Source organism: Stomoxys calcitrans, chromosome 1, assembly GCF_963082655.1.
Source record: "Stomoxys calcitrans chromosome 1, idStoCalc2.1, whole genome shotgun sequence".
Lineage (NCBI taxonomy): Eukaryota > Metazoa > Arthropoda > Insecta > Diptera > Muscidae > Stomoxys > Stomoxys calcitrans.
The window spans coordinates 228,893,121-228,919,775 of NC_081552.1; the positions used below are offsets into that span (position 1 = coordinate 228,893,121).

Below are 26,655 nucleotides of genomic sequence, written 5' to 3' on the forward strand. Positions count from 1 at the left end.
GGGAGCTACATCAGGTTATACACCGATTCGGACTTTACTTAACACAGTCGTTGTAAGTCATAACAGAACACCACATGCAAAATTTCAGCCTGCTCGGATAGTAATTGCGGCTTCTAGGGGCTAAATATGGCAAATTGAAAGATCGGTTTATATGGAAGCTATATCCAAATTTGAACCGATGTGGCCCATTTGCAATCTCCAACGACTAACATCAATAAGATGGTTTGAGCTGCTCCCATCCTCAATCCATTCTCCCAGTCCGCCCCATGCCACTATGGACATACACCTAAGCTAGTAATCGGCTTGTTGTGCGCTCTAAAAACTGTAAAGGAACCTCTAAAAAGAAAATTTCAAGTTAGAAATTCCGTGCTACTTACAAAATCCTTAATTGTCCTCAATACCACTCCCCTAAGTCGGTCCATGTCCGATATTGTGTCTCCACCTAAGTGCCGGTATCTGTGAGACGCGTAAGCCGGGCAATGACAAAGGAAATGCTTCAACGTCTCATCATCCTCCCCGCATGCCCTAAACATGCTATCACTTGCCGCACTGATTTCACAAAAGCGAGCTCGTAGTCCTATGTGTCCCGTCATGATGCCAATAGCTATACTCACCTCCTTCTTGCTTCCTTTTAAGTAATAGCCTCGTCTTTTCACGATCTGGATCCGCCCATAGGATTTTTGCCGTCCCACCGACCGTTTCGCTGTTCCACAATGTTGCAATGTTGCGTTCGTCGTCCACTCCCTTAACTCGGTCTGCGTCGATCCGAAAGGCTTCGGGTTAACCAAATTTATCGATGGCAGTTCTCTGGCCTTCACTGCCAAATCGTTGCTCCCTCAGTCCCAGTTACTCCGCTATGGCTTGGCATCCAAACGATGCGGATTGTGCCATCCTCAGAGAAGGCGTTAATCTCTTTCTTGCACTGCAAGACTGTTCGCTACCTTACCCTCCTGGTTGTTATTGGCCTTATGGCTATTTTTCTGCCCGTAAAGATGTTCACACTCGACGTGCTCACGTTAGCAGCACACCATCTCACGCATTTCGTGATCGCCCGGATCTTCACCTGCAGGACTGTTTTAAGGTCAGGCAGTCTAAAACAGATCTCAGTCCCTGGGTTTTCAATGTAGACCCCCAAGCCCACTCTGTACCCTAGCTTTGATCCATCTATATAACATGATCTTCCAGACGGCAATTCTAGGGTTCCGACAATCCAAGACTGTGCCGCTGGCTGCAGTGCCTCACACTCGACCTCAAGTGTCGTCTCAGGTATCCAATCGGAAACCTCTTCCCTTCCTTCTAGGTTTCCTATCGTCGCTTCGATCTGTGAGGCTTCTGAGTACGCTCCTGACACTTCCTGTTAAGTTTCCTATCCAAGATTACTCCTACTGAGAAGTATGTAAGTATTGATCTAGTCACTCTCCTGTAGAGCCATTGGACCATCCTCGCATTCAGGCCGCATTTCGAACCTAAGGCCCATTTACATATTGCCCAACATGTGTGAGCCTTCTGGGTCCACTCCTGAGTGTGACACTTCCAATTCTGTTTCCTGTCCAAGATCACCCCTAAACATTTGACCGTGTCAGATATCGAAATCGTTTTATTGAGAAAACGTGGTGCGTTTAATTGGCCCACCTTCGTCTTCCTCGTGAATAGGCATATTTCAGTCTTCTCTGGTTTAACATTAAGACCCTTGGGTCTAGCCCAGTAATATGCCATATGCAAGACCCTTTCGGCCCTTCTGCATAGCTGGTTCGGATCCTTAGCCCTTAGAATAGAATAACCTATTACGGATGCTCCCTCCTCAATTAGCATCCGTAATAGGTCATTTATGGTGGTCACCCATAGGAGTGGCGATAAAACGCCCCCTCCTGTGGTGTGCCTTGTGCCACTTTCTCCCTTATATTTATGCCATGGGACACACACAATTTATCCACCTGTTCCTTAGCATATGGGTTATCCAGTCTGTGAGTACCCGGTCCACCCGTTAGTGGTCTACGGATTGAATCAATGTGTCGGTCCGCACATTATTAAACGCCCCCTCGATGTCAATGTAAACCGCCAGTGTGTATGTCCTGGCATCGAAGGATTCTTCCAATTTATGCACCAGCTCGTGTAGGGCAGTCTCCACCGACCTTCCCTTGACATATGCATCCACAATGCGTTCCATGGTGTCCACAATGCGTTCCATGGTTTTGAGTAAAAAGGACATAAGGCCTATAGGCCTGTAGGCCTTTGGTATCGCATAATTTGCCTTGCTGGGCTTGGATATAAATATCACCCTTGTCTCCTACCAGGTTTTCGGAGTATATGCAAGTTTTTCCAAGTCCTGATAGAGTCCCATCGAAATAACTGCGACTTCAGTTTCATTTATAAACACTTTTCCATTTTAGCAGATTTTTCAGTTACGTGATTTTTCACTTAACCGACTTTTCACTTAAGCGATTTTTCACTTAAGCGCATTTTATTGCACTGAATAACGCCAAGGTTCTCAAAGAAATGATAACCTAAAGTGGAACTTCTTCTGACCGCTAGTGCGGGACACACACACACACAGAAGGTGTTTTATAGTCTCCTCTTAATCGATGTCCTCACAACTTCTGCAAAAGTCGTTGCTGGCAACCTTCAGTCTGTCAGCATGTTTTCCGATTAGACAGTGACCTGCCATGACGGACACAATGACTGAGACGTCTGTTCTAGCCAAGGACAGCAAAGCAGTAGACCTCTTCAAGTCTAGATTAGGCAACATAGTTTTGGAATGCTTACAGCCCCCTCATTGTGACCATCTATCATTGGTTGTCCTTCGGGCCTGGTCCTGAAAACTTAGCTTACATGTCGCTAGAGGCATACCCACAGATTCCAGTGTTCCTGGAGTGTCTAAGGTAATCCCTAGTCTCGCAAGCTCGTCTGCTTTAGAATTCCCTGGGATATCTCTGTGGCCCGGCACCCTGAACAGGTGAATTTTGAACTGTTCAGCCATCTCGTTGAGAGATCGAGGGCGGTTTTTGTGTTCAGAAATACTTTCTCCAGGGATTTAATGGCTGCCTGGCTGTCTAAGAAGAAATTTTGCCATTCCACTACTTCCTTAATTGCAAGGATCTCCGCTTGATACACATTGCAATGGTGGGGTAAACTTTTCGCTATGACCAGTTCTAGATCTTTAGAGTACACCACAAAGTCCACCTGGTCGTTTGGTTTGGAAGCATCCGTATAGAAGTCTAAGTAACTTCTGTTACCAGGGATATCGTTGTAGCAATCGGTTCTATCAGGAATACTGGTACAGTACTTTTTCTCAAAAAGCGGCTCAGGTAGGATGTAATTCACACTACCTGGAACATCGGATATAGTAAAAAGTGGCGGCTACGGATAGCCGCCACATGACCATGATAAGATGCAGCATTAAATTCAGTGCAACTGATGGTGTCGTCCTCAGTGCGACTGTGATGCACAAACAAGCCATCCTTTGAATGCCGTTAAGTATTGAGCAGATGGTGGACTTTTGAAGCGCCGTCCACCAGACCACAACACCATATAGCATTATAGGTCTGACAACTGCAGTATATTCGCAATGCATGACACGCAGTCTAAACCCCCCAACTTTTGCCAATGGCTCTCTGGCAGGTCTACAGGGCAAGAGTTGCCTTTCTTGCCCTTTCCAAAATGTTTGATTTGAAGTTAAATTTCCTCTCCAGCAAAACACCTCTGTAAATGGAAAACTCCCTTACCCTGATATAGCATTGAATTCAGTGCATCTGATGGTGTCGTCCTCAGTGCGACTGTGATGCACAAACAAGCCATCCTTTGAATGTCGTTAACTATTGAGCAGTAGGTGGACTTTTGAAGCGCCGTCCACCAGACCACAACACCATATAGCATTATAGGTCTGACAACTGCTGTATATTCGCAATGCATGACACGCAGTCTAAACCCCGAACTTTTGCCAATGGCTCTCTTGCAGGTGTATAGGGCAAGAGTTGCCTTTCTTGCCCTTGCCAAAAATGTTGGATTTGAAGTTCAATTTCCTGTCCAGCAAAACACCCCGGTATTATGCGCTCTCTGTAAATGGAAAACTACCTTACCCTGATGTAGCATTAAATTGAGTGCATCTGATGGTGTCGTCCTCAGTGCGACTGTGATGCACAAACAAGCCATCCTTTGGATCCCGTTAAATATTGAGCAGTTGGGGGACTTTTAAAGCGCCGTCCACCAGACCACAACACCATATAGCATTATAGGTCTGACAACTGCAGTATATTCGCAATTTCATGACACGCAGTCTAAACCCCCATCTTTTGCCAATGGCTCTCTTGCAGGTGTATAGGGCAAGAGTTGCCTTTCTTAGCCTTTCCAAAATGTTGGATTTAAAGTTCAATTTCCTGTCCACCAAAACACCCATGTATTTTGCGCTCTCTGTATATGGAAAACTCCCTTAACCTGATATAGCATTAAATTCAGTGCATCTAATGGTGTCGTCCTCAGTGCGGCTGTGATGCACAAACAAGCTATCCTTTGGCTCCCATTATTTATTGAGCAGTAGGTGGACTTTTGAAGTGCCGTCCACCAGACCACAACACCATATAGCATTATAGGTCTGACTACTGCTGTATATTCGCAATGCTCTCTTGCAGGTGTATAGGGCTGCGCCCGGCTTCTTCGAAATGCGTCTTCAAAGTACAATTTAAATACGCACCGTAAACTCTCTTTTGAATCACAAATCTTTTATTATCCTCCGTAAGCTTTTATTCTGTAAGCATTTTGTGGATAATGTCTCTTCTATGCCGCATCACATTTTATTTATAATCCACCCCCCCCCCCCCCCCCCCCCTCCGCGCGCCAAAATACACAGCCATATGAAATGTTTGTAATCTGCTTTTGTTGCAATTCATAAAGTGAATAAATAAATACAAAAACCACTTGTAAAAGCCCTTGTCGAAGAAAATCTCACTGCCCTGACGACTCAGCCACAAATGCACATTAAAATTATGTCGTACTTACGCTTCGTTAAAGTACACTTCAGTGTTTAGTGTATTTCAGTGCTCTCACACTCACACTCATACACTCACACAGACACACATACGAGTACACTCACGAGGAGGTTGTTTGGGGAGGAAAATTCCTTCGGCCTTCTGCTCCCTCTACTCAGGAATTTGGAAAAGTCTGAAGTGGGCCTGAGCGTTGGCTATACAAAGTTCACACACACACACACACACAGACACACCGTGTAAGGCACAGCAAAAGGAAAACCTTTAAAAATGTAAAAGTTTTTCAAGTATCGTTGCGTATTTTGTTGCCAGTGTTCTTATTTTACTTTATTTTTCATACACAATTTACAATTGTCTAAAAGCGTGTGTGCATGTGCCAAAGTGTATGACAATTGTCGCAAGTTTTGTTGGAAAAATGAAAACTAAAATGGAAGATGTAGAAAGGGGAGAGAGCGAGAGTGTAGTGTTTGAAGTAAAGAAAGACTATTTAAAAAGTGCGTTGTTGTCTTCTTTTGTATGTGACATGTTTGTGAATTTTTATTGTCACCATCAACGCGTCGTTGTCATCATCATCATCACCATCACCATCGTCGTTGTCATTCTCCTCATATGGGACAGTCTTGCTAGAAACAGCATCGTCATCTACTTCTACTTCAACATCATCATCATCATCATGAACATCTTCGCCAGCCGACATTCCGCACTGAAATTAAGTTTTTAATATAAGTACCAAATGATAGAGGAAGAAGCAGAGAGAAAACAAATCAGCCACATCCATACCACATGTACTCCAGGAACTACTTCGGCATTCTTAAGTGAAGAGCGATACGAGGGTAGCATAATAATTTGGGTAAATTATTGTTCTTTGTCAACAAACAGTTGTCATTGTAAAGCTCGACTTGGCCTAGTCTTATTTGCTCTCCACCATGAATTGCATTTGACAGCTTTATCAGGTTATGGGCCATTTCGAATCAAACAAAATTTCAGCCAAATAAACTAAGAATTGCTGCCCCGAAAAGAAGTAAAATCAGGAGATTGGTTCTTAGGGGTGCTATACCTATTCGGACCATACTTGTCTTCGATGTTGAATGTTAGAGAAGAAACCATTGTGCAGCCTTTAAAACAAATCACAGAAGATTCGCCCCATTAAGGTTGTATCCTACGGATTCAACAAAATTAAACTGAAGGTCTATAGATGCGGTGGGGCTGGGGATTCAGAAGACGACTCAGCAGTTGTTGCTGAACACTTGCCTGAGGACCTATCGACCACAATGCTAAAGTCTGGCGGATTGCAGGAGACGAAAAATCTCGCTGCCAAAATCGAGACAGAAGGGGATGGCATCGAAATGGGACCCAACAATCCCTGTGTAGCTACGTTAAGTTGGACTGGATGAGCTACGTTAAGTTGGACTGGATGAGCTACGTTTAGTTGGACTGGATGAGCTACATCCAGTTGGACCTGATGAGCTACATCCAGTTGGACTGGATGAGCTACATCCAGTTGGACTGGATGAGCTACATCCAGTTGGACTGGATGAGCTACATCCAGTTGGACTGGATGAGCTACATCCAGTTGGACTGGATGAGCTACATCCAGTTGGACTGGATGAGCTACATCCAGTTGGACTGGATGAGCTACATCCAGTTGGACTGGATGAGCTATATCCAGTTGGACTGGATGAGCTACATCCAGTTGGACTGGATGAGCTACATCCAGTTGGACTGGATGAGCTACATCCAGTTGGACTGGATGAGCTACATCCAGTTGGACTGGATGAGCTACATCCAGTTGGACTGGATGAGCTACATCCAGTTGGACTGGATGAGCTACATCCAGTTGGATTGGATGAGCTACATCCAGTTGGACTGGATGAGCTACATCCAGTTGGACTGGATGAGCTACATCCAGTTGGATTGGATGAGCTACATCCAGCTGGACTGGAAGAGCTACATCCAGTTGGGTAGCTCATCCAGTTGGACTGGGCTCAAGCGTGTACGCCAGCGGGGAAGCACATAACTCAAAAAGTACTTCGACAGCAGCAGCTAGTGAAGCTTCTAAGGAGGTATCGTCCACACCGCAAGTTTCCAGTGTCCTGAGGAAGAGTGGGGTTCACAGCTTTCTTACAGGGGCAGGTAAGAAGGTAAGGTAAGGATGCATACGGAAGCTCATCATGACAAGATCTAAGGAATCTTGTGAGAATAAACTCCTGGTGGAATCAGAAGACGAGGCTAACACAACACTGATGGAAGTTCGGAATTCTGACTATGGTCCGGTTTCTACAGATAAATCTCCATCATTGTAAGGCCGTTTCGGCGGCATTAAAGGTCCTGCAAGAACCATGAATGTGTGTAGTCATAGTTCGTGGACTAAGAATTCCGGGATTTCAACTACTCAAGGGTGGGGGGAATAAGAGACATGGAGCCTGTATTCTTGCAAAGAGTAGTCTGAATGTTTTTCTTCTTTCATCGCTAAGCACCGAAGATTTAGTAGTAGCCAGCTTTGAAATAAACAAGTCTCATTACCGGCTGGCTTCCCCATGTATGGCACACACGATTCAGAGATGCCGCCTTCAAACCTTAAGTTGCTGGTTGAAGCCGCTTCTGCAGGGAAGACGAGCCTCATGGCAGGCAGTGATGCTTATGCACATCACCAGATATAGGAAAGTGTCAACGATAGGGGTGAGCTATATGTAATAAGTTGCAATCTGGACAGCGAACTTTATTACCAGGAACAGGCAGGAGGTACCTTTGTATCGGAAGATATCAGTGGAAGAATATGAGACTTGGATGTGTTGGATGACCACAGCTTCTCTGATCAGCGTTATATTAGTTTTAGCCCTCGGCTAAACAAAAGAAAGGTGGATTGGTATAAATTTCAGCAAAAATTCTGCACGTCTATCCCTTCTAGACCAGAAAAGAAAGTGAAAATTGCGGAGGATATAGACATAGTGGGCAAGCGGATCTCGAAGACCCCGAATGACTCGCTTGTGTCAGCATGTCCTAGTGCCAACCCAAGGGGGCAAACAGCGACCGCCATAGTGGACCCCAGAGCTGGTTGGTCTAAGGAAGGACTGCAGAAAACTCTTCAACAGAGCAAAAGCCACAAGAGCACCACACGAATGGGACATCTATAAGGCAGGGCTAAGAAATTATGAGGGCGAGCTTAGAAAGGCTCAGAACAAATCCTGGATAGAATTCTGCAGCTCCGTGGAGGATACATCTGAAGCCTCTAGGCTAAGGAGGATTCTGTCCTCGAGATCTATTAGGGTGGGGTATATTCAGAAGGGTGTATCGGGGGCCACCCAAAACCCGACAAATGGGTATTTACAACAATCACGACAATATAGGGCTCAAATGAAATGCTTTCGAGAAAAACAAATCAAAGCATGCTAAGTTCGGACGGGCCGAATCTTGGGAACCCACCACCATAGATTCTGCTAAAATAAGGGATCTATGTCTAGTTATAGACCGAATTGGACCGTACTTGGCGCAGTTGTTGACAGTCTTAATAGAACACTATATGCAAAATTTCAGCCAAATTGGATAAAAATCGCGGCTTGTAAGGGCTCAAGAAGTCAAATCTGGAGATCAGTTTATATGGGAGCTATATCAGGTTATAGACCGATTTGAACGGTACTTGGAACAGTTGTTAAAAGTCATAACAAAACACTAAGCGCAAAATTCCAGCCAAATCGGGTGAAACTAGAGGCTTCCAGGGGCTCAGGGAGTCAAATCGGGAGGTCGGTTTATATGGGAGCTATATCCAAATCTGAACCGATGTAGCCCATTTGCAATCCCCAAAAATGCAAAATTTGCCCATGAACATTCTACTTAGGAACAGGGGCAAACTTCTCACATATCAATGAGTGCACTCCGATTCAAGTTTAAGCTCAATGATAAGGGGCCTCCCTTTTACAGCCGAGTCCGAACGGCGTGCCGCAATGCGACGCCTCTTTGGGGAGAAGTTTTACATGGCATAGTACCTCACAAATGTTGCCAGCCTTAGGAGAGGAAAACCACCGCTGAAGCATTAGGTGGGGAAAACCAGCGTCATAGGCGGCCATGCTAACCTCTGCGCTACGGTGGCCTCCCTAACGACGTACATCAATATAAAGTATCTGTGCAAAATTTCAAGCGGCATGGTCTACGCGACAGACGGACGGACATTTCTAGTTCGACTCAGGACGACGAGAGACCGAAATTTCGAGGTGTTGCAAACGGAATGACTAGACTTGTATACCCCCATCCTATGGGGGTATACAAAAAAATTTTATTTTTGAAGAGCCATGTGTTTGGGGGTCACCACCCCCAAAATACCTTCCTAATCGAACGTATTTACCGACCATTGCAATTTGTGACTGATATAAAAGCTATTTGAGATTAGAGTACGAAATTGAGACTCATTTTTGGGACAAAGACCCTGGGTTCCACTCCACCCTCAAACAGAACTTATTTACCGATCATGCCAGTATGGGGCTCATATAAAATGTATTTGAAAGTGGAGCACGAAGCTTATATTTTCTTTAAAGACCAAGTGGGTGGCCACCCCACCCCGAAATGCCCCGTAAGCAGGAAATATTTACCAAAGTGGTAATAAGGGACTCAAAAGAAAGGCATTTGGACGTAGAGTAAAATTTTGCCCATGAACCGAGCAAAGGCAAACTTCTCACCCATCAATTAGTGCTTTCCGATTCAAGTCTAATCTCAATGACAAAGGACCTTTTTTTATAGACACTTCCGAACGGCGTGCCGCAGTGCGTCACCTCATTGAGGATAGTTTACTTGACCATGCATAGCTAGGTACCACACAAATTTCGACAGCATTAAGAGGGACAGACGGAAAGACAGGCAGACGGACGGACAGCGAGACAGACGGACATAGCCAAATTGAATCAGGAAGTGATTCAGAGTCGATCGGTATACTTATCAATAGGACTATCTCTCTTCCTTCCTGAGTGTTACAAACAAATTCACTTATTTATAATACCCTGTACCACAGTAGTGGTGTATGGTATAAAAACGTATATAATTTTCTCTGTCTATTATGATGTGCACACTACAATGTTTACAAATTGTATAAAATATTCAAATTTCTATTAAATCGAATGATTCACGTACTTGTAATGCAATTAAAAATTAAGCACCCCATTCTGTTCACCCATCGAGTACCATGGTGGGTATGATTAACTTTAATTTCAATTACATATGCGTATGAGTGATATTAATTCACATTACGTATACACGCAATGGTGGTTGTCGTGCATATTCAATTGGATTTTTTTTTTTTTTACAACAAGTAAATCAATTTTATATATGTTAAGCATATAACATGCTTAACATATGAACTGAAGAAATTGGAGAAAAAATATTTCACTTCTATAAATGAAAATTTAATTTTTTTTCATACCCACCACCGTAGGAATGGGGGGGTATATTCATTTAGTCATTCCGTTTGCAACACATCGAAATATCAATTTCCGACACTACAAAGTATATATAAAGGGTGATTTTTTTGAGGTTAGGATTTTCATGCATTAGTATTTGACAGATCACGTGGGATTTCAGACATGGTGTCAAAGAGAAAGATGCTCAGTATGCTTTGACATTTCATCATGAATAGACTTACTAACGAGCAACGCTTGCAAATCATTGAATTTTATTACCAAAATCAGTGTTCGGTTCGAAATGTGTTCATTCACCGTTCAGCGATGAGGCTCATTTCTGGTTGAATGGCTACGTAAATAAGCAAAATTGCCGCATTTGGAGTGAAGAGCAACCAGAAGCCGTTCAAGAACTGCCCATGCATCCCGAAAAATGCACTGTTTGGTGTGGTTTGTACGCTGGTGGAATCATTGGACCGTATTTTTTCAAAGATGCTGTTGGACGCAACGTTACGGTGAATGAACACATTTCGAACCGAACACTGATTTTGGTAATAAAATTCAATGATTTGCAAGCGTTGCTCGTTAGTAAGTCTATTCATGATGAAATGTCAAAGCATACTGAGCATCTTTCTCTTTGACACCATGTCTGAAATCCCACGTGATCTGTCAAATACTAATGCATGAAAATCCTAACCTCAAAAAAATCACCCTTTATTTCGGATTGTTGTAAAATTCTAAGACGATTTAACGATGTCCGTGTGGCTGTCCGTCTGTCCGTCCGTCTGTTGTAATCACTCTACAGCCTTCAAAAATTGAGATATTGTGCTAAAATTTGGCACAGATACGTCTTTTTAATGCACGCTGGTTAAGTTCTTGAACGGGCCAAATCGGACCATATTTGGATATAGCTGCTATATAGACCGATCGGCCGATAAAGGGTCTAATGCCCCTAAATGCTTTATTTTGTATCCGATTTTGCTAAAATTTTAAAACGTGAGTAGCTTAAGTCTTCCCGACATCTGACCCAAATATGGTTCAGATCGGACTATATCTAGATATAGCTGCCATTTAGACCGATCTGTAGATAAAGGGTCTGAAGCCCATAAAAGCTTTATTTATTACCCGATTTCGCTGAAATTTGAAATAGTGAGTAGTTTTGGGACACCGACCATCTGACCTAAATGTGCTAAAGATCGGACTGTATTCAAATATAGCTGCCATATAGACCGATCTGCCGATAAAGGGTCTGAAGCCCATAAAAACTTTATTTTCTATCCGATTTCGCTGAAATTTGAAACAGAGGGTAGTTTATTGTCTCCCAATATCTGACCCAAATATGGTATGGATCGGACTACTTTTAGATATAGCTGCCATATAGACCGATCTGCCGATAAAGGGTGTAAAGCCCATAAAAGCTTTATTTATAACCCGATTTCGCTGAAATTTGAAACAGTGAGTAGTTTAAGGCTTTCCGACATCTAATCCAAATATGGTTCAGATCGGACTATATCTAGATATAGCTGCCATATAGACCGATCTGTCTATGAAGGGTCTGAAGCCCATAAAGACTTTATTTTTTATCCGATTTCGATGAAATTTGAAACAAAGGGTAGTTTTAGGTCTCCCAACATCTGTCCCAAATATGGTATGGATCGGACTATATTTAGATATAGCTGCCATATAGACCGATCTGCCGATAAAGGGTCTAAAGCCCATAAAAGCTTTACTTATAACCCGGTTTCGCTGAAATTTGAAACAGTGAGTAGCTTTAGGCCTCCCGATATCTGACTTAAATATGGTAGAGATCGGACTGTATTCAGATATAGCTGCCATATAGACCGATCTGCCTATGAAGGGTCTGAAGCCCATAAAGACTTTATTTTTTGTCCGATTTCGCTGAAATTTGAAACAGAGGGTAGTTTTAGGTCTCCCAACATCTGTCCCAAATATGGTATGGATCGGACTATATTTAGATATAGCTGCCATATGACCGATCTGCCTATGAATGGTCTAAAGCCCATAAACGCTTTATTTTTATCCGATTTCGCTGAAATTTGAAACAGTGAGTAGTTTAAGGCTTTCCGACATCTAATCCAAATATGGTTCAGATCAGACTATATCTAGATATAGCTGCCATATAGACCGATCTGCTGATAAAGGATCTGAAACCCATAAAGGCTTTATTTATTACCCGATTTCGCTGAAATTTGAAACAGTGGGTAGTTTTAGGTCTCCCAACATCTGTCCCAAATATGGTTCGGATCGGACTATATTTAGATATAGCTGCCATATAGACCGATCTGCTGATAAAGGTTATGAAGCCCATAAAAGCTTTATTTTTTAACCGATTTCCCTGAAATTTGAAACAGTGGGTAGTTTTGGGCCAACCGCCATCTGACCCAAATATGGTTCAGATGGGTCCATGTTTAGATATAGCTGCCATATAGTCCGATCTGCCGATAAAGGGACTGAAGCCAATAAAAGCTGTAGTTTTGATTTCGCTGACATCCGTTCAAAATATGGTTCGTATCGGACTATATTTAGATTTAGCTGCCATACACACCGATCCCTGATAAAGAGCATGAAGCCCATAAAAGCTTTATTTATTACCCGATTTCGCCCGAGATGATGGGTATCCAAAGTTCGGCCCGACCGAACTTGAGGCCTTTTTACTTGATTTATTTAAAAAAAAATTTAGGAATTTAAATTTAATTTATTTTGCCAACTCCTCTCCCTAATTATCATTTCCTACCCGTGGAGCTGTTTTATAAGTATGCTCTGTTTTGTGCACTACATGTGTTCTCGTTATTTGCTTTTTGTTTTTCGTAGTTCTGCTTGCCTCTGTGGGCTGGTTCCACTATTTGCGGGTATGCATGACATAATAATCCATTTTGGAAATTCATTGACATGATATGAAATTATGCGTCTTCCATAATTTCATGCTACACTTTTCAATGTATGCCTGCCACCACCGACATGTCAGTCAGACAATTCGTCAGTCGCGGTAGTAATGCGTGAGCACTTAAATACTTATAACTGTATGTGTGTGTGTGTGTGAATGAGTGTTTTTTGCGCCTAGAGACAGCAGCCGCATGATATATAAGTGGCTGATGTTCATCAACGTCATAGGAATCAACATCACCATCACCATCATCATCAGCGGCATGCTATATTACCCTGCAAACAGTCACAGCCAGCCATCGCCTCCTCCTGTCCCTCTTAGTTGCCTTCGCTCACTCGCTCTCTCTACCTCTCTTGGCACATTGGTGATGGGTAATGATATAATGCCACTGGAATTAAATGAATGATGATGGTTTGTGCTGAATATTAATATGCATTTCCCGCAACTTCCATAAAATTCGTTTTCAAATAGTTCGTGGGGCTGTCTATTCTAGGAAATTTTTAAAATTCTATTTGAGTTTTTCATATGCCCAAGCTGCTATTACTATGCCTATGGAAATTTTTCATGCATTGGCATGTGTAATATGTGAAACATTACCAAATGTTTTGGGCAAAAATACAAAGCCGGTAAAATTTCGAAGCGGATATGTTAGCAGAGGAACTAAAATAGTCGTAGCCATTCTAAGTGCATGTGGTCTAAAGTCGTAAAAATGTTACAACCTTAATTAGCAAAAAAAAAAAAAACAGTAAGGAAAAGCAAAAGTCGGGCGGCAGCGAATGCAAATTTGCCCAGGCAAACTTCTCACATATCAATGAGTGCTGTCCGATTCAATTTTAAGCTCAATAATAAAGAACCTCCTTTTTATAGCCGAATCCGAACGTCGTGCCGCAAAAAGACACCTCTTTGGGGAGAAGTTTTTACATGGCAAAGTACCTCACAAATGTCGCCAGCATTAGGAAGGGATAACCAGCGCTGAAATTTTTTTCTAATGTTTCTGTCAGGATTCGAACCCAGGCGTTCAGCGTCATAGTTGGACATGCTAACCTCTGCGCGACGATGGCCTGGGTGCCAAGTCAGGACTATACGGCGGATGACTTATCAAATCCATGTTTTGAGTGCTCAAGAATGCAGTTGTTTGAGCCGATTTGTGAGAGCTCGCGTTGTCGTGGTCCAAACCAACCACCGTCTTCGGTGGTTGATTTTCCTAATTTCTTGGAAGACAACTTGCAAACAAATGGTTGGGTGTACCACTCAGAAATGACTGTTCTGCGTTGTTCTAGTGGTACGGTTGCGACATGTCCAGTTTTTCGAAAAAAAAAAAAACAGGCGATCATTTGCTTGAGAGTGCTTCGAGCGCCTGCAACTTTTGTTGGATTTGGCTCATTTTGAAACACCCACACATTCGACTGCTGTTTACTTTCGGTCTCATACGCGTAAATTCACGATTCATCATCTGTCAGGATGTCATAGACGTGTTCCGAAGCACCGCGATCGTATTTTTGTAGCATTTCTTTGGACCAATCGACACGAGCCTTTATTTGAGCTATTGACAAATTGTGTGGGATCCAACTCGAACTTTTTATACCCTCCACCATAGGATGGGGGATTACTTATTTCGTCATTCCGTTTGTAACACCTCGAAATATGAGCCTGAGACCCCAAAAATGTATGTATTGGGTTGCCCAAAAAGTAATTGCGGATTTTTTAAAAGAAAGTAAATGCAATTTTAATAAAACTTAGAATGAACTTTAATCAAATATACTTTTTTTACACTTTTTTCTAAAGCAAGCTAAAAGTAAAGCTGATAACTGACAGAAGAAAGAATGCAATTACAGAGTCTAAAGCTATGAAAAAATTTGTCAACGCCGACTATATGAAAAATCCGCAATTACTTTTTGGGCAACCCAATATATTCTTGATCATCATGCCATTCTAAGTCGATCTAGCCATGTCCGTCCGTCCGTCCATCCGTCTGTCTGTCGAAAGCACGCTAATTTCCGAAGAAGTAAAGCCAGGCGCTCAAAATTTTGGACAAATTCTTTTTATTAGTATAGGTCGGTTGGGATTGCAAATGGGCCAAATCGGTCCAGGTTTTTATATAGCTGCCATATAAACCGATCTTGAGTCTTGACTTCTTGAGCCTCTAGAGGGCGCAATTCTCATTCGATTTGACAGAAATTTTGCTCGAGGTGTTTTGTTATGACTTCCAATAATTGGGTTAGGTATGGCGCAAATCGGTATATAACCTGATATAGCTGCCATATAAACCGATTTTGGGTCTTGACTTCTTGAGCCTCTAGAGGGCGCAATTCTCATTCGATTTGACTGAAATTTTGCATGAGGTGTTTTGGTATAACTTCCAACAACTGCATTAAGTATGGCTCAAATCGGCCCATGTTTTGATATAGCTTCCATATAAACCGATCTTGGGTCTTGACTTCTTGAGCCTCTAGAGGGCGCAATTTTCGTCCGATTTGACTGAAATTTTGCTCGAGGTGTTTTGGTATAACTTCCAACAATTGTGTTAAGTATGATTCAAATCGGTTCCAATCGGATCCAACAACTGTATTAAGTATGGCTCAAATCGGTCCATGTTTTGATATAGCTGCCATATAAACCGATCTTGGGTCTTGACTTCTTGAGCCTCTAGAGGGCGCAATTCTCATTCGATTTGACTGAAATTTTGCATGAGGTGTTTTGTTATCGCTTCCAATAACTGTGCTAGGTATGGCGCAAATCGGTACATAACCTGATATGGCTACCATATAAACCGATCTTGGGTCTTGACTTCTTGAGCCTCTAGAGGGCGCAATTCTCATTCGATTTGACTGAAATTTTGCATGAGGTGTTTTGGTATAACTTCCAACAACTGCATTAAGTATGGCTCAAATCGGCCCATGTTTTGATATAGCTTCCATATAAACCGATCTTGGGTCTTGACTTCTTGAGCCTCTAGAGGGCGCAATTTTCGTCCGATTTGACTGAAATTTTGCTCGAGGTGTTTTGGTATAACTTCCAACAATTGTGTTAAGTATGATTCAAATCGGTTCCAATCGGATCCAACAACTGTATTAAGTATGGCTCAAATCGGTCCATGTTTTGATATAGCTGCCATATAAACCGATCTTGGGTCTTGACTTCTTGAGCCTCTAGAGGGCGCAATTCTCATTCGATTTGACTGAAATTTTGCATGAGGTGTTTTGTTATCGCTTCCAATAACTGTGCTAGGTATGGCGCAAATCGGTACATAACCTGATATGGCTACCATATAAACCGATCTTGGGTCTTGTTTTCTTGAGCCTCTAGAGGGCGCAATTCTCATTCGATTTGACTGAAATTTTGCATGAGGTGTTTTGTTATGACTTTCAATAACTGTGCTAGGTATGATTCAAATCGGTTTATAATCTGGTATAGCTGTCATATAAACCAATCTTGGGTCTTAACTTCTTGAGCCTCTAGAGGGCGCAATTCTCGTCCGATTTGACTGAAATTTTGCATGAGGTGTTTTGTTATCGCTTCCACCAACTGTGCTAGGTATGGCGCTAATCGGTCCATGTTTTGATATAGCTACCATATATACTGATCTTGGGTCTTGACTTCTTGAGCCTCTAGAGGGCACAATTCTCGTCCGATTTGACTAAAATTTTGATAACCTGATATAGCTGCCATATAAACCGATGTCTCAATTGGACACTCTGAGCCACTCAAGGGCGCAATTTTTACTCGATTTGCCTGAAATTTTAGTATTTTCATTATGTTGTTGTTAATCTTGTAGCCACATTCTCATGTGAAGGTGGCAATCCTCATTAGGTGAGCAAGCTCGTTGCGGTCCAATGGACCGATCGCCGCGATCATAGGCACTCAGTATTAGTGCAAGAGCAAGTGCCGCCTGGCCTCTCACTAAGGCCGTCCACTCGATACCCCTGATAGCCTTTGCAGCTACTCCGTATGGAGCATTCCACTATCCACAACGTGTGGACGTGCCCGGTAGCTCACAGCAAAGCTTTTCCGGACAGCAATGAACCTCAAATCGATCGGACCTCGATGTTCGAGCCTGTGTGGTGCTCACAGCTTTCCCTTGCCGGGAATATTTTTTTATGACTTCTAACAGTCAGGACAAGTACGGTCCATATCGGTCAGTAACTTGATGTAGCTCATATATATTGGGTTGCCCAAAAAGTAATTGCGGATTTTTTAAAAGCAAGTAAATGCATTTTTAATAAAACTTAAAATGAAATTTCATCACTTATACTTTTTTACACTTTTTTCTAAAGCTGATAACTGACAGAAAAAAGAATGCAATTACAGAGTCACAAGCTGTGAAAAAATTTGTCAACGCCGACTATATGAAAAATCCGCGATTACTTTTTGGGCAACCCAATATGTTGAAAAAGTCATTCAAAGAACTAAACCAATACGATCCATTGTGGAGGGTATTCGGCCCAACCCGGGTATTCGGCCCGACCCGGGTATTCGGCCCGACCCGGGTATTCGGCCCGACCCGGGTATTCGGCCCGACCCGGGTATTCGGCCCGACCCGGGTATTCGGCCCGACCCGGGTATTCGGCCTGGCCGAACTCAGCACACTTTTACTTGTTGATACTTTTTTGGTACCTAAATATATTCATATAGTCACCCAATTTAGTTTGCCATAGTGTGTCTATGGGCAAAAATTCGCAGCTCTTGCTCAATCCGTTAAGAAGACTTACGCCTTTCCTTACTGCTTTACTTTTATGTTTGTCATTCCAAAAACACCTACTCTTTAAAGGTTCAAACCATCTCCCTTACACTACAGTTGTGCACTTTGCAGTTCTTTTTTTCTACTCGTACAAATCTATGGCGATATCGCCCGATTATTTCTAATGCCGATTATTTGGATTCCATAAAGAATCGCCAAAGCCTTTGCCATGCATTCACATTCACATTCACACATACATGCACAAACACAAAGCATAGAGAGATTTGCCAATGCCTGCTACTAAATTACATCTAAAACCTTGCGGACGGACAAATGGACGATAGATAGACTTTAATATGAAACTTTCTATAAATCTTTTCATTTGGATTTCTGGCAATATTTCAAAAAGGAAAGAGTGCCAAACAGCGAAAAAAAAAACAAACCAAACGAAATGGTTCCTCCCCGTATCAATAAATTTTATATCCATGCTGCACATTATAAAGCCTTTAAGGGCAGCAGCAAAAAAACAAACACAGCCATCGGCGGCCATAATCTCTGCTGTGAACACAAAAAACGAGCACACGAGCAAGGCAAACAGATACAAAGTAGCGTTTCAGCGAATTAAGTAGACTTTCACAGCATAGCTGGTCATGGCAGGGCAAAAAATCTGCATTTGAAAAGTTGATAGCATCGCTATATCAGTTAGGGTCTATGGCCCATCACCACCCCCATTACCAAAGCCATAGTGCCAAAGCAGCAACTGTTTGACTGCCGTCTGCCTGCCTTTCTGCCTGCCTGCTGCATACCTCTACCTACTGCATACACTTATAGCAGTTCATATTTCTTCCATATCTTCCCAATGGCCACGTTTCAATTCGAGAGCTATATTTTCATGGTTGTTTTTTTTTTCGTTCGCTTTCAATGGGGGCCATAGGCGAATTTGTAAATTATTGAGCACCTGTTATACTACATGATTATAGCAATAGCAACAACAAATAGCAACTATGCCAAAAGGCCATTTCCAAAAGAAAAAAAAAAACGGAAAAAGAGCAAAATATTCAATAAAAAATGTTGCAGATACAATTTTCACTCTTTTTTTCACAATAGCTGCGAGGTTAAATTTCATTGCACAAACATTGTGCATGCAAAGATTGCTAAACAAGCATCGAATATTAAAATGAAACATTTTCTTCTGCAAATACTTTGTATTAAAATATGATAGCAAAAAAGGGTTACGAAAATGTTACACTCGAAGATTTGTGACGAAATCTTATCTAGCGTGCTAAGTTCGGCCGGGCCGAATCTTATATACCCTCTCCACCATGGACCGCATTTGTCAAGTTCTTTTCCCGGCATCTCTTCTTAGGCAAAAAAGGATATAGGAAATGATTTGCTCTGCTATTAGAGCGATATCAAGATATGGTCCGATTTGGACCACAAATAAATTATTGGGTTGCCCAAAAAGTAATTGCGGTTTTTTCATGTAGTCTCGGCTTTGACAATTTTTTTCACAGCTTGTGACTCTGTAATTGCATTCTTTCTTCTGTCAGTTATCAGCTGTAAAAAAAAGTGTAAAAAAAGTATATTTGATTAAAGTTCATTCTAAGTTTTATTAAAAATGCATTTAAAAAATCCGCAATTCCTTTTTGGGCAACCCAATATATGTTGGAGACCTGTGTAATGTATATATATATATATATATATATATTCTCATGATGTCTGATTTAGGGGTGTTTTCGGGTGTGAGGTGCTCTCCCAGACACTCGGCCCTGAAAAAATATCAGCATCGTGCTCTTCTCTCAAATACCATTTTTTAAACCCCATATTGCCATTGGTTTTGAAGACAGTTTACAGGATGAGGAGTTCCCCATTGTCCCAAAATTGTGTTATCAAATTCCTTTTCTAATCTCAAAAACCTTTTATTTGAGCCACATATTGGCGTGGTCGAAAAATTTTTACCCTTTGGGGGGTGTTTTGGGGATGGTCCTCCATTTCGATATCAAATTCATATTCTATTCCCAAATACCTTTATCTAAGCCCCATATTGCTACGGCCGGTAAAAAATTGCTCTTTAAGGGGTATTTTAGGGGTGTTCTGTGGAGTGGGGTGGTACCCCAATCACTAAGCCCTGAAAATATATCAGCAACGTGCTCTATTCTCATAAATTTGAACCCCATATTTCCATTATCCTCAAATTTGGATACCAAATTCGTTTTCTAATCTCAAATGCCATTAATTTAAACCCCTTATTGCAAAAAGCCAGCAAATGTATCCGGTTTGGGCAATGGGCTTTAAAAACTATGAATATCGAGCTCCATTGTCTTGAAGACCCAAATTGTCTTGGCGAGCAAATACGTTCTAGACAGTTGGTCCCGAATGTTAATGTCAGATTCATGATCTACTCCCAAATACCCTACATTTGAGCTCCATTTTTCCATAGTCGGCAAACATGACCGGGTTGGGGGGGTGTTTTGGGAGATGGTGCGGCCACTGAGTGACTTGGCTATGAAAATATATCAGATTCGTGTTCTATTGGGTTGCCCAAAAAGTAATTGCGGATTTTTTAAAAGAAAGTTAATGCATTTTTAATAAAACTTAGAATGAACTTTAATCAAAAATACTTTTTTTACACTTTTTTTCTAAAGCAAGCTTAAAGTAACAGCTGATAACTGACAGAAGAAAGAATGCAATTACAGAGTCACAAGCTGTGAAAAAATTTGTCAACGCCGACTTTATGAAAAATCCGCAATTACTTTTTGGCCAACTCATATTGCAATGGTCAGCAAATACTTCTTATTTGGGTGTTGTTATGGGGGTGACACTTTTCCCGAACATTAATATCAGATTCGTGCTTTACTTCCAAAGACCCATATTGCTTTGGTCGTAAATTTGTCTTCTTTGGGGGATGTTCTCGGGGATGGGCGGCCCCTCAAACACTTGGTCTCCCATCCTGATATCAGATTAGTATTCTACACTCAAATACCTTGCATTTAAGCCCCATATTGCCATGGTCATTTTACTCGCAAATACCTTTCACTTGAGTCCCATATTGTCATGGTCGTTAAATATGTCCGATTTAGGGGTGTTTTGGGGGTTGGGGTGGTCCCCCAAACACTTGGTCCGACAATTGCATATCAGATACATATTCTAATCTTAAATACCTTTCATTTGAGTCCCATATTGTCGTGATTGGTGTATATATATATTTGGTAGATTTTGAGGTGGGGCGCAGCCCCTAGGTACCCCATCCGAAATTTTAATACCAAATTTTAGTTTGTAGGTGAGAGCACACAAAATTTCCTTTAAATCGCACCATCCATCTCCAAGATCTGGCGTTTCTGAAAATTAGGGTAAGGGGGAGGGTCCGCTCCCCCTTCAGAACCCCCCTATCGGTAGTACCCTATTTTCACCACGAGATCATTATGCACCATCAGTGAAAATTTCAAGAAAATCGGCTTAGCCGTTTCTGAGTCTATAAGGAACATACAAACAAACAAGCAAACAAACACAAATAGATTTTTATTTATAAGATATATATATCTTAATCTGAACCGATTTCTATGAAATTCACCAGTAATATCGAGAGTGAAGAAAAAATCCTTCCTACCAAATTTCAAGAGAATCGGTGAACAAATAATCATTTTATTGTATTATTACTGAAAATCGGACGAACATATATGTGGGAGCTATATCCAAATCTGAACCGATTTCTATGAAATTCGTCAGTAATATCACGAGTCATAAGAAAATCCTTCCTGCCAAATTTAGAGAGAATCGGTGAACAAATGACCATTTTATTGCATTATTACTGAAAATCGGACGAACTTATATGTGGGAGTTATATCCAAATCTGAATCGATTTCTATGAAGTTCTCTAGTAATATCAAGAGCCATAAGAAAATCCTTCCTGCCAAATTAAGAGAGAATCGGTGAACAAATGACCATTTTATTGCATTATTACTGAAAATCGGACGAACTTATATGTGGGAGCTATATCCAAATCTGAACCGATTTCTATGAAGTTCTCTAGTAATATCAAGAGCCATAAGAAAATCCTTCCTGCCAAATTTAGAGAGAATCAGTGAACAAATGACCATTTTATTGCATTATTACTGAAAATCGGACGAGCTTATATGTGGGAGTTATATCCAAATCTGAATCGATTTCTATGAAGTTCTCTAGTAATATCAAGAGATATAAGAAAATCCTTCCTGCCAAATTTAGAGAGAATCGGTGAACAAATGACCATTTTATTGCATTATTACTGAAAATCGGACGAACTTATATGTAAGAGCTATATCCAAATCTGAACCGATTTTTTCCAGTTGCAACCGGCTTCGTTTCTAGGCCGAAAAACATGCCCCTACCAAATTTGAAAATGATCGGATGAAAATTGCGACCTGAAGTTTGTACACAAATTAACATAGATAGACGGACAGACAGACAGACAGACAGACAGACGGACATACAGCCATACAGACAGACGGATGGATGGACATAGCTTAATCAAATCAGAAAGTGATTCTGAGTCGTTCGGTATACTTATCAATGGGTCTACCTCACTTCCTTTTGGGTGTTACAAATAAATGCACTAAGTTATAATACCCTGTACCACAGTATTGGTGTAGGGTATCATTAAGGTTCAAGTGACAGGAGGTTGCCTACCACTCATAACACCTCCCAAAATTTGCATATTTGTCAATCATGCCTATATGAGCTTCAATAAAACGTAGCTGGTAGAAGATAAACAAATTTTACTGGGGAGGTACATAAGAAACTTATTTTTAGCGTGGTGCTAATGAAGGCGCAGCAGAGCGGGCCGGCTAAAGCTCGTTTTTTTATACCCTCCACCATAGGATGGGGGTATACTAATTTTGTCATTCTGTTTGTAACACCTCGAAATATGCCTCTTAGACCCCATAGAGAATATATATTCTTGATCGTGATGTCATTTTAAGTCGATCTAGCCTTGTCCGTCCGTCCGTCTGTCTGTCGAAAGCACGCTAACTTTCGAAGAAGTAAAGCTAGCCGCTTGAAATTTCGCACAAATACTTTTTATTAGTGTAGGTCGGTTGGGATTGTAAATGGGCCAAATCGGTACATGTTTTGATATAGCTGCCATATAAGCCGATTTAGGGTCTTGACTTTTTGAGCCTCTAGAGGGCGCAACTCTCGTCCGATTGGACTGAAATTTTGCACGTGGTGTTTTGGTATCACTTCCAACAACTGTGTTAAGTATGATTGAAATCGGTCAATGTTTTGAAATAGGTGCCATATAAACCGATCTTGAGTCTTGACTTCTTGAGCCTCTAGAGGGCGCAATTCAAGTCCGATTTGATTGAAATTTTGCACGTAGTGTTTTGGTATCACTTCCAACAACTGTGTTAAGTATGATTCAAATCGGTTCATAATCTGGTATAGGCGTAATATAATCCGATTTGGGATCTTGACTTCTTGAGCCTCTAGAGGGCGCAATTCTCAACCGATTTGGCTGAAATTTTGTACAACGGCTTCTCGCATGACCTTCAACATACGTGTCTAATATGGTCTGAATCGATCAATAGCTTGATACAGCTCCCATATAAACCTATTTTCCGATTTTGCTTCTTGAGCCCCTACAAGGCGCAATTCTTATACGAATGTACCGAAATATTACACAATGACTTCTACAATATTCAGTATTCATTTATGATCCGAATCGGACTATAACTTGTTTAATATATGTTAGCTGTCATATACGAGAGATATAAACTTACTTACCAAGATTTGAGCCAGCTTAAGTCATCATATTGCAAAATGCATTTATTTTCTAGCTTGCTGTGGATTTACCCATATGCGTACACTGCAATGACTAATTTCTACCCCATATAATATAACCACTGTTTTTTTGTTTACTTTTTTTACTGATTACACTTTCTCTCTCTCTCTCTCTTTTCAATTTTTATTATTGCAGTACGGTCAGCGTGTACCCACAGCCACATCTCCAAGTAATACAAATTCAAGCAGCTCATCAAATACCGGATCCCAGAGTGGAACATTAAGTACTAGTCTAAGTAATACCAATACAAATACAACAACAATGGGTCCTAACAATGGTACAACACAAAATCATCAAGGCGAACAATTGTCCAAAACAAATTTATACATACGAGGTCTGCAACAAGGCACAACCGACAAAGATTTAGTTACTATGTGTGCACAGTAAGTATTGCCACTGCTAACATCCCTATTTACCACAAAAAAAAAAGAAACACAAACCAATGGCCCAAAACCACAAATTTTTAAATCAAATTTTGCCAAAGAAGAAAGTTTGCATATTTTTATACCCTACACCACTACTGTGGTACAGGGTATTATAACTATGTGCAATTTGTTTGTAACACCCAAAAGGAAGGGAGATAGACCCATTGATACGTATAGCGATCGACTCTGAATCACTTTCTGATTCGATTTAGCTATGTCCATCTGTCTGTCTGTCTGTCCGTCCGTCCGTCTGTCAGTCCGTCTGCCCACTTTAATGTGTGTATAAACTACAGGTCGCAATTTTCATTCGATCGTCTCCAAATTTGGTATGGGCATGTTTTTCGGTATAGAGGCGAAGCCTATTGAAATTAGAAAAAATCGGTTCAGATTTGTATATAGCTCCCATATATATGTTCATCCGATTTCAAGTAATACAGCAATAAAATGGTCATTTGTAAACCTATTCTCTCGAAATTTGGCAGGAAGGAGTTTCTTATAACTCTCAATATTATTGGTGAATTTTATAGAAATCGGTTCAGATTTGGATATAGCTCCCATACATATATTCGTCCGATTTGCAGTAATACAGCAATAAAATGGTCAATTGCTAACCTATTCTCTCGAAATTTGGCAGGAAGGATTTTCTTATGACTCTCAGTATTACTGGTGAATTTCATAGAAATCGGTTCAGATTTGGATATAGCTGTCATATATATGTTCGTCCGATTTGCAGTAATAATGCAATAAAATGGTCATTTGTCATCCGATTCTCTCGAAATTTAGGAGGAAGGATTTCTTATGCCTCTCAATATTACTGGCGAATTTCATAGAAATCGGTTCAGATTTGCATATAGCTCCCATATATATGTTCGCCCGATTTGCAATAATACAGCAATAAAATGGTCATTTGTTATCCGATTCTCTCGAATTTTGGCAGGAGGGATTTTCTTATGACTCTCGATGTTATTAGTGAATTTCATAGAAATCGGTTCAGATTTGTATATAGCTTCCATATATATGTTCGTCCGATTTGCAGTAATAATGCAATAAAATGGTTATTTGTTATCCGATTCTCTCGAAATTTGGCAGGAGGGATTTTCTTATGACTCTCGATATTATAGGTCAATTTCATAGAAATCGGTTCAGATTTGGATATAGGTCTCATGTATATACAATATATCGCCCGATTTTCCCTCCTAGATCCACTGCAAGCGCATTTATTGACCAATCTTGCCAAAATTTTGTACAACGCTTTCCTCGACGAATTCCACAATATCTATAAAGTTTGATCGAATTCGGTTCAGATTTATTGGGTTGCCCAAAAAGTAATTGCGGATTTTTTAAAAGAAAGTAAATGCCTCATGCTTCCTCAAAGGAAGGTTCAAATAAATGATATTTGAGGGTAGAGCACGATTTTGATATATTTTCAGGGCCAAGTGTTTAAAGGATCACCTCACTGCCCAAAAACCCCCCAACAATCGGACATATTGGGTTGCCCAAAAAGTAATTGCGGATTTTTTAAAAGAAAGTAAATGCATTTTTAATAGAACTTAGAATGAACTTTAATCAAATATACTTTATTTACACTTTTTTTCTAAAGCAAGCTTAAAGTAACAGCTGATAACTGACAGAAGAAACAATGCAATTACAGAGTCACAAGCTGTGAAAAAAATTTGTCAACGCCGACTATATGAAAAATCCGCAATTACTTTTTGGGCAACCCTAGATATAGCTCCCATATATTTGTTTGTCACATTTTGGCAAGCAATCAGAATTAGATGTAGACCCCCCTTTTGTGTTTATAGGGTAGGTGTAGGGTATTATAAAGTCGGCATCGCCCGACTTTTGCCTTTCCTTACTGGTTTTTATTTGGTTTTTTTTTCCTATTTATTTACCCAACAGACTTGGGGCAATTTGTTTTTCGAAATCATGACTTTATTTCATTATATAAGTTATAAATAATGGAGACTACATGTGTATGTTTCTATGTAGGTAGGTAGCTAGCTATGTAGCTACGAGGCTTCATCACGACTTCGAAAAAAAGTTTAACACTGTTTTGCTTATTTGGTTATTGATGATTTATTCATTCACCTATCTGCACACACAGTATTTTGCCTGGTTTTGTGGGTCCCCCACCACCCTCTTTCGCTCTCACTCCACCTTCGCCAATTGTGAATTTTGCAAATTCAAATGCCCCTGGCAAAACCAAGTATTGCCTGTGTTAGCTATTCTTTTTCAAGTTTGCAATTACATTTTTCTGAGAATCATAAAATACGGAGTCGGAGTCGGTTTGAGGTCTTTTCCTAAGAAAAGTGATTGGTTGTATTTTCTTGGCAATTACCAACTAAAACTTGGATATTGAAAACAATTCATTTTACTCGTGGGATTTTTGCTTTGGGCTGGTATATGTGATGGTTACCCGCTTTTTTATGCGAAAGTGAAATTTTAGATGAAAGACGTTTGCAGAGA

At 40.9% G+C, this 26,655-nt stretch overlaps 1 protein-coding gene across 5 annotated transcripts in view; it reads left to right on the forward strand.

The window, feature by feature from the left end:
• LOC106088372 (protein alan shepard) overlaps positions 1-26,655 on the forward strand; it is a 1,012,027-nt gene that overhangs the window by 904,881 nt on the left and 80,491 nt on the right. For all 5 annotated transcript variants that reach the window (XM_059361231.1, XM_059361228.1, XM_059361230.1 and 2 more), the window contains one exon: positions 23,897-24,144. In XM_059361231.1, coding sequence (XP_059217214.1) covers positions 23,897-24,144 — 248 coding nt within the window. The remainder of the gene's footprint in view (positions 1-23,896; positions 24,145-26,655) is intronic.